We start from the raw sequence: 9,526 nt of genomic DNA on the forward strand, positions 1-9,526 counted from the left end.
CGACCACCCCCGCAGAAGTACAGGAGAATCCTGAGGGCCGCGTCTCGGACGCCCCCGCAAAGAACGACGGAGACATAGAGGTGACCACTCCCGCAGAAGACAAGGAGTATCCTGAGGGCTGCGCCTCGGGCGCCCCCGCAAAGACCGACGGCGGTACTGGGTCTACCATTTCCGCAGAAGATAAGGAGTATCCTGAGGGCTGCGCCACGGGCGCCCCCGCTAAAGGCATCACGAGTCCTGAGGGCCGCGCCACGGGCGCCCCCGCTTTCCAAGGAGGACCAACAATGAGGAAGACTGTTTGGAGGAACCCACATCAGAAGAACCCATGGTGGCAGCCACCCCCTTCTGAAGAGAGCATAAGAAGCATGCCGTTGGGAGATCCGGCGTTCATTCATGAGCTAAGACTATTATCTAACTCTACAGAAATTAACAATAGTAGTACTGAAGAAGAGGTTGAGGCATTCATTAAACGAATGCACTCTTCCTCCTCTTCATCTAGTGCACATTCGAACAAACGTGTATGCGTAGATAAAAATTCTGCTCCGTGTGAATGCGGGGCTGATGTTTACATTACACCAGAAAAGGGTGAAGGTTTTTGCCCTGACTGTACTAGTTATTTTCGTCGCTGCGATTGCTGTAACGAAATTAATAACCTACCAGGAGGTTACCCTGAAGCATGTACGCGCTGTGGAAACATGGTGCATCCATCACATGGTGTAAATGTTACCTGGTAACTTTTCACTCGTATATGTTTTTTGTATGCCTGCGCTATAGTGCGCGTACTTTGTCAGTCCCGTAGTGGACGCCTCTGATTGGCGGTAAAACCGACCACCCACATAGGGCTTAGGTTTTTTCGTACTCGTGTAACTTTTTGTATGTCTGTGCGTTTAACTGCGTGTACCTTGCCAGCTAAGCCCTCTCATTGGTCGCTTAACCGACCACCCATATAGGGCTTAGGTTTTCGTACTTGTGTAATATTATTGTATTCTGCGCTATACTGCGCGTACCTCGTCAGATCCGTAGCGAACGCCTCTGATTGGTAGTTTAACTGACCACCCATATAGGGCTTAGGTTTTTCGTACTTGTGTAATGTTAGCGCGTTTAACTGCGTGTACTTTGTCAGCTCAGTCCTCTCATTGGTCGCTTAACCGACCACTCATATAGGGTTTAGGTTTTCGTACTTGTGTAATATTATTGTATTCTGCGCTATACTGCGCGTACCTCGTCAGATCCGTAGCGAACGCCTCTGATTGGTAGTTTAACTGACCACCCACGTAGGGTTTGGGCTTTTCGTTCTCGTGAACCCTTTTTCTTTGTATATTTGCGCCATAGTGCGCATACCTTGTCAGTCCCGTAGTATATGCTTATGATTGGCCGCTTAACCGACCACTCACACAGGGCTTCGCTTTACCGATCCTGTGTTTTTACTTTGTACGTCTGTGCGTTTAACTGCGTGTACTTTACTAGGTGTATAGCATAAGCTTCTGATTGGTCGCTTAAACGACCACTCATATAGGGCTTTGGTTCTTTGTGTCTGGGTTTTGTGCGTACCTTGCTGGTGGCACAACGCAAGTCTCTGATTGGTCAATCCGTCGAACACCCATATAGGACATCGGCTTTGGCGTTTTGTGTACATATTTTGATTCCTATTCACAGCATTCTGTGTTCATTTGCATATGTGGCTTTTTATACATCTACCACATTTGGTGTTCATTTGCATATGTGACCCCTGTACTTATGGTGCTCATTTGCATCAATAAGTTCTTCTCAGCTCTTTTCAGTTTTTTCCGCCATTTTGTTTCGTTTGTGCTTTCTGTGTTTTGTTTCTTTATCTGCCTCCAACCCTTTGAGGTATTTGTTTCGTCCCCCCTTAAACAGTATATTGCGCGATTTTGTTTTCGTGGCAATAAACAAATATTGCCATTTTTTCGACTCTAATCAATTTAAACTGGGTTCCGAACTGCTGCGGGCCGTTTAATTCTTTGTTTATTTATTATATGACATGTTGCTGGGCCTTAAAATACGTCGATGAGGGCGCCAACGAGGCTCCCCGTTGTGCAGTAGCTGAACTACAGCGCAAAGCTGCGCGGGCTGGACGGCTAATTAGCATACGTAATTACGTCATCAGCAGACAGGCTCCAGCAAGTCGCGCCGGTAATTACCGGCTGGGTGCACACCTGCGTGCCTCAACTGGCCCTGTAAAGTCGCAATTAAAGGGGATGAGCGTAAAGAAAACCTGCTGACGGACTACAGCAGCTCGGAAATTCAGCACTTTTCGCTCGTTTTGCCCCGTACTTTACCATGCTGGGCCCGATGGGAGCGACCCCGACAGTTTTCGATCCTTTTCTTGCCTTCTTACATTGAATAACTCACGTGGTAGCGCAAATCCAAGCTTGTGCGGGCGGTTGGTAGCCGCCTGTTACCTCACAACGGCATTCTATTTGAATAAGGTAAGCATCAGCACATCTTTTTGTGCCATTTTTTCGACTCTAATCAATTTAAACTGGGTTCCGAACTGCTGCGGGCCGTTTAATTCTTTGTTTATTTATTATATGACATGTTGCTGGGCCTTAAAATACGTCGATGAGGGCGCCAACGAGGCTCCCCGTTGTGCAGTAGCTGAACTACAGCGCAAAGCTGCGCGGGCTGGACGGCTAATTAGCATACGTAATTACGTCATCAGCAGACAGGCTCCAGCAAGTCGCGCCGGTAATTACCGGCTGGGTGCACACCTGCGTGCCTCAACTGGCCCTGTAAAGTCGCAATTAAAGGGGATGAGCGTAAGGAAAACCTGCTGACGGACTACAGCAGCTCGGAAATTCAGCACTTTTCGCTCGTTTTGCCCCGTACTTTACCATGCTGGGCCCGATGGGAGCGACCCCGACAGTTTTCGATCCTTTTCTTGCCTTCTTACATTGAATAACTCACGTGGTAGCGCAAATCCAAGCTTGTGCGGGCGGTTGGTAGCCGCCTGTTACCTCACAACGGCATTCTATTTGAATAAGGTAAGCATATACCTGACTTCGATAGAATCAGAAAGCATTGCACGTTGCTTGGTGTGTGTTTTTTTTGCATGCTTATCGGTGCGTTACACCTTTAGTTGCTTCAGGCAGGCAGTGTTAGCTTATTTTGTGTTGTACAGTAAGTGCGCATAGGCGCTTGCAGACTCTGTTTGTTTGTTTATTTTGTGTTTTTTTCTGACAACTTAACCGGCAAACGTTAGTTTTTCCCGATAGCGTTCTGGTAACTGGTAACTTTAACTGTAACTGCCCTCTAAAGGCCCTCTGGTGTTTGTTTTAGATTCTAACTGTTCTAGTAACGTAACAGCCTGTAAGGCACCCTTTTTGGCTGAACTGCCCCTAAGGCACCTTCTCTTTAAATAACGGCCCCTAGTGTGCCCATAAGGCCTTAGCACGCCACCTTGTGTAATTTGTTAACACTCTCGACTTAATCGTTGTCGCGCCATTGTTTTGCTTTGATTTTGTCCCTGTCACCCTTGCCCTCTTGCGCCACCCCGCTGATTACGCTCTCTACGTTAGAGCGTTCAAGGCGGCGTGTCGCTTGAGTGCTTTGTGTTTTTTTTTGGGGGTAAGAGCCACTGACCACTCCAAGGCTGCCGCCTCGAGTGCTCACTGGTACTTCCCCTTTTGCTGTGTGACGTACTAAGCAATCAACGCCCTGTCTTCCTGATTGCCTAGTTACTTGTGTTGTTCTTTGCTGACTAAGTTCTAAGTCCCCCTCAAGAACTTGTTATCTTGAAGGGACTTCCCCTTAGTCGTTGTTGCTAGCTGGGGATTCCCCCTCTTAGTTGTTGAATTTTCTTTTTTTCGGGACTTCCCCTGTTTGCATACTTTTGCGCAGGCGAGGGACTTCCCACAAACAGAAAGCACATAGAAATAGTATAAAAATTTCCAAATCGCAGTGTAGAACAGCCACACCCTTGTAGGGCTCCTTTCTTCTCTCCCCTAATATCTCGGAGTCATCATCAAACTCTTACTATGGGTCTTAAACACTTCTTTGACGAGTTTAGGTCGCTCCATATCCAGATAACGACGAAGCAGAACTGCCGCTTTGAAGAATTCATGGCGATGTTTTATGTAGAAGGACTACCTTTATCTGCATATAAGAAGATGCTGGTCGCGTGCCGTTGTGTAAACCGACGCCAGTCAATTTTTAAAATTACTTTCGCTGAGGAATACACACACGAGCTATCGCAGCTTCATAAAAAATTCAAAAACGGCTTCCGTTATCATGATGATGAGCATTATACTCTTATCTTGAAGAGTTTCCATCCTCCAAAGCCATTGACTCGCCTTACTCTATTCCCCGTTCCGGCAGAGTTCGGCACAAGACAATTTGCCACCGCCGCTGAGAAGTTAGACTGGGGAATCTACTCAAAGCACACCTTTCTCACATACAAGAGATATCCCGAAGTCTGTAATGGCTATGTCCATCTCTTTCTTGAGGAAGCCATCCTTGATAATGTCCCGATAGTTGCAACTATATACGGGCATGAGATACAAATCGCTAAGCCAGGTGAATCCTTTGGCCCCTCATGCAAGTCCTGCATGCAGAGGGGCCATTGGACAAACCAATGCCAAAGAAGAGAGAAATGCAAAATCTGTGGTGAGAAAGATCACCGAGCAAGAGATTGCCCGTGGGAGTCTCCTGTAACTAACTCTGATCCAGCTACAGAACCAGAATCAGAAACAGAAAAAGAGGTTGATAAAGAAGCAGAAAAAGCAGCAAAGAAAAAATACAGACGAGACTACCCAACAATCAAGGAGTCTGAGAAGACGTCCACCCCCAAAGGGAAAATGCCGGACCAAACTTCTGCTGAGGACCTCTCGCAAGTGCTGCATCAAATAAAAGTCCAAGAAGACAAGCACAATAAGCTGTTTAACCAAAACGTAGAAGTAGAAGATCCGTCTCCACCTATCAATCTTGACTCCCATTCTGACGAAAACCAAGACAAGTCGCCAACAACAGGCAATTCTCCCGAAGTTCCTCTATCTTCTGATGCTCACATGTCCCAAGATATACAGAAATCCACTGATGAGCCTATACATGAAACTCAGGTTGAGGCTGACCAAGCACAAGCATCAGAAGAAGCCTTTCAAACAGAGTTAAGAAATAAATCCTTAACCCACCCAGACAGCTCTTCATCCCCCAAAAAGCAACACGCAGGCAATAGCAAAGAAAAGGGAGCAATGGAGAAGTCCTTAACACATCCAGACGATACTCCCTCTCCTCCGTCTACCTACAGAACTCCAGGCTCAGCGAGACGAATCCTCCCGCCAACCCCAACTCATAAATCTCCTATCTCTATTCCATCTCATACTCCACCTCATACTCCACACCCGGTAAAACTCAATACTGCCCTCACAAAAGTAACTTTTGACGAGTCGGTTCCTCCTCTCGAATCCACACACTCTCTCTCTGCACCTTCAGAAGAAGATGAACCAGAAGAAGATAGCTTGGACGAAGCTGAGCGCAAAAGTCCTCGTCCGCAGGACTTTTTAAAAGACAACAACTCAAAGCAAAAAAGAAGTAACAGTAGTTCGACAGAGAAGCCCAAGAAGAAGAGAAAGAAAGGCAGGAGGTAGTTGTACCTAACCTCAGACTAAAGACTAAAGACACCAACAAAACTCTAGACTCTTCACTGCCAACATGGCAAAAATCACATCTATTAACATTAATGGAATAGACAATAAACTAAACAATTTAACTGCTTACGTAAACGATGATGACTCCGAGATCTATTTGATTCAGGAAGTACACTTAGCGAACCAAAACAACTTAAACAATTGGACAAACCAAAACAACTTTTTACTATACTTCAATTCGGTTTGGAGAAATTCAAATGATAACAATCCAAAACATAAATTTGACGGAACTCTTATCTTAATAAGGAAGAATTTTGCACAAAATTTGGCAATAAATCACAAAATCATGATCGAAAGCAAAATCCAAACAATAACTTTTGAAATTAACAAACAAACGTATAATATATTAAACGTTTATCTACCCTCCGGTCCACAGAACAGAAAAGATAGGACTACATTAATCAAACAAATCCCAAACTTTATCGAAAGCAAGCCTAACTCCCATACAATTATTGGGGGGGACTTCAACTTTATCGAGAATCAGTTAGACTCTATGAACAAAAATACTAGGAACGAATCAGACGTAAACGAATGGAAAAAAGTAACGACACAATGCTGCCTAACAGACTGTTTCCGTTACTTTCACCCGAATAAAAAAGTATACACTCGGATAACTACCAACTCCTCTAGAAGACTTGACCGCTTTTACTGCAATATTAATCTCATCCATAAAATCAACTCGGCAAATCACAAACATGTATCTTTTTCGGACCATAACTTTGCTCCCTTTATCAAAATTAACTTTAGTGTGAAAAAAAAATGGGGAAAAGTCAAATGGAAATTAAACGTATCCCTTTTGCAAAATGAAGAATATACTTCACTAATTAAGAACCTAATACTCGACTTCGAAAAAGAAAAAGACTCCTACCAATCGTTCTTCGGTTGGTGGGACTCGCTAAAGCGAAAGATTAGGAAGAAAACAATTACGTTTGCAATTAAACTAAAGCAACTCGAAAGGTTAGAACGTCAAAAAACGCAGGAACTCTTTGAATTATATATGAGCCTAATGAATCCCAATAGCGTAGAACCAAATTTAAAACTTCTTGACCTCCAAAAAAAGCTTAAAAATGACAATGAAACACCCCTTTACGGTGCAAAAGTTAGAGCTCGAATTAAAGATTTCTGTGATGAAGAGAAACCTGATAAGTCTTTCTTCAACACAGAACAAATAAAACAAGAAAATTCGAGTATTAGATCCCTAAAAATAGGCGATCAAATAACAACCGATGAAGACACAATTACACACGAGGTCTACCACTTCTATAAAAGCCTTTGGCAAACTGAAAACACGATTAATGTATCTGCCCAAAATCATTTCCTTTCCCAAATTACTACATATCCTGAACAATCAATAGACTCACCAATAACAATTGAAGAATTAGAGCAATCCAAAAACTTAATGAACAAAAACTCGTCTCCCGGCGATGATGGAATTCCTGTGGAATTTTATAACCATTTTTGGCCTATTTTAAAAGAAAACTTTATAGAACTCGTATATAATATTTATCTAGCAAACGAACTCCCACCCTCTTTGAAAAATGCAAGCGTCAAACTCATACCAAAAAAACAAGATAAAACTCTGATAAAAAACTGGCGACCCATTTCTTTACTTAACGCAGACTACAAAATAATTAGTAAAACGGTTGCGAAAAGACTCCAAAACGAGCTTAACAACAAAATTAGCATTGAGCAAAAATGTGGACTAGACAAACGCTACATCCAGCACATTCATTATAACATCCAAACCGCAATCGAGTATAGCCATTCAAAACAAACCCCTTTGGCCTTAATTCAAATCGACATAGAAAAAGCATTTGACACTGTGGATCATGATTTTGTGAACAAAATTTTGGAAGCTTTAAACGTTAACATATATACTAGAAATTGGATCCAAATTTTATACAAAAACATCACGAGCACTGTAAATGTAAACGGAAGAAAAACAAATAAAATATATATAAACCGCGGCGTCCGCCAAGGGTGTGGCTTATCGATGATTCTTTACGTGGCTGTATGCCAAGCGCTAATACAAGCCGTAAATAACAATAAACAAATAAATGGTATAAAAATTGGTAAAATAGAAACAAAAATCCAACAATACGCGGATGACTCGACATTTCTCGTGTCTAATAAACAATCCCTTTTGGAAATTTTTAACATTATGAATTTGTATCAACAGGCATCTGGTCAAAAGATCAATCAAACCAAAACAGAAATACTCCCAATATCTCAAAATTTATTTAACGAATTAAATATACTCTACCCTGACTTTATAAAACCTACTATCAAAATACTTGGGCTAAAATGCAAAAGAACTCAATTCGACACGCGAGAAAATTGGGCCCCCATCATACGGCATGCAAAACACATTACAACAACCTTCGCACGACGCAAACTTTCCTTTATTGGTAAAATCGCCATAATTAATACGCTTATTTTTCCCAAGATACTATTTGTGGCTAGAGTGGTAAATCCAACTCAAACCTATATCAAAGAAATTAACTATATAATTTTCCAATTTTTCTGGTTTCCTAGAAAGATAGAACAAATGTCCCGAAAGAAATTAATATCGCAAAAAAATAAAGGCGGTTTAAAACTCCCTGATCTGGAAACTAAAATAAACTCGTTAAAACTTGAAAAACTACGTGATCTAATTAATTGCGAAAACATCTGCGAAATCTGGCAGCGCTGGGCGATCTACAATCTCGGCACCAAATTAAAAATCATAAAACCTTCGCTATTCGACAATACCACACCTAAAGCATGGAAACCTAATAGAGACTGGAATCAAATTTATAAAACTTATTTGCTTTTAATTGATGAAAATAATGAATTCAATTGGAAAAAAGCCAAATTACGCCATTTTTATTACGAGCTGATAAAGAAAAAGGAAGCTAATTGTACCCCAACAACCATTGAAGATTACAGTTGGAAACGCGCTTTATTCCTTCAACAAGGAATAAGGCACTTTTTCAACAACATGGACCGACAGACTACATACTTAACCATACACAAAGCTTTCAAATGGGGTGATTTTGATCGCTCCAAAAATCGCTTAACATTGCGGGATGGCACAACCAAAATTAACCGTTGTAAATTCTGTAAAGATAGAAACGATAACATTGAACACCTTCTAACGAAGTGTCCTATTAGTAACTTAATCCTAGTCTACCTCGAAAAAATTCTGCGCAACGAACTCCAAATTCACCTCAACACTAACCCAAATCAAATCCTTTTAAATTACTACAATTCGGACATACCTCTTTGGCAAATTAAATTAATTACAATCTGGCGATCCAAAATTATTAAAGAAAAGCAAGTATTAGATTTGCTTAATAAATACCTTGATAATACTAATTCATTTGCAAACAAAATTGCTGCCAAAATCTTTACCAAATTCAAAACAGAAACACAAACTTTTGTCCAAAAATACGGCGAAAACTATACTGAAGTAAAATTCGGTCTAGACACGGACTACTTTCACGCAGCCACGTAAAGAACAGATTCACCGTTGTCTAATTATAACATGTCCGTTATACTTGCTGTTGTACATATTGTGTTACGAGTAGTATATGAAAATGTGCCATGTGTTGACATTCTATGTTCTTTGCAACAATAACCTATTTTAAGAGTACTAATTCCCTTTGTTAAGAAATATCTGTTTAATTATCATGCCTTTGTTAAAATATCCCCCCTCTTTTACACTTGTGTAAACTTAACCAATACTTTTGAAATAATGATAAAATGTTCTACATCGTCCTGCCGCGCACTAAGTTTTTTTTCGTACTGTTTTAGTTAACTTGTGGGGATAAACATGCCCTTGTTTTATGGAGGCGACAAGATAATTTTATTATCGGCCG

The 9,526-nt window shown here is 41.5% G+C and overlaps 1 protein-coding gene across 1 annotated transcript; it reads left to right on the plus strand.

Annotated features, from left to right (window-relative positions):
- The first annotated feature begins 2,973 nt into the window (after window positions 1–2,973).
- Window positions 2,974–5,613, plus strand: LOC145218875 (uncharacterized). Its single transcript, XM_080086270.1, has one exon. The coding sequence runs from the start codon at window positions 3,999–4,001 to the stop codon at window positions 5,604–5,606; it is 1,608 nt and encodes a 535-aa protein (XP_079942396.1). The 5' UTR covers window positions 2,974–3,998; the 3' UTR covers window positions 5,607–5,613.
- The last annotated feature ends 3,913 nt before the right edge of the window (window positions 5,614–9,526 follow it).

The sequence above is a fragment of the Phallusia mammillata genome, chromosome 3 (genome assembly GCF_965637545.1).
Source record: "Phallusia mammillata chromosome 3, kaPhaMamm4.hap1.1, whole genome shotgun sequence".
Taxonomy (NCBI): Eukaryota; Metazoa; Chordata; class Ascidiacea; order Phlebobranchia; family Ascidiidae; genus Phallusia; species Phallusia mammillata.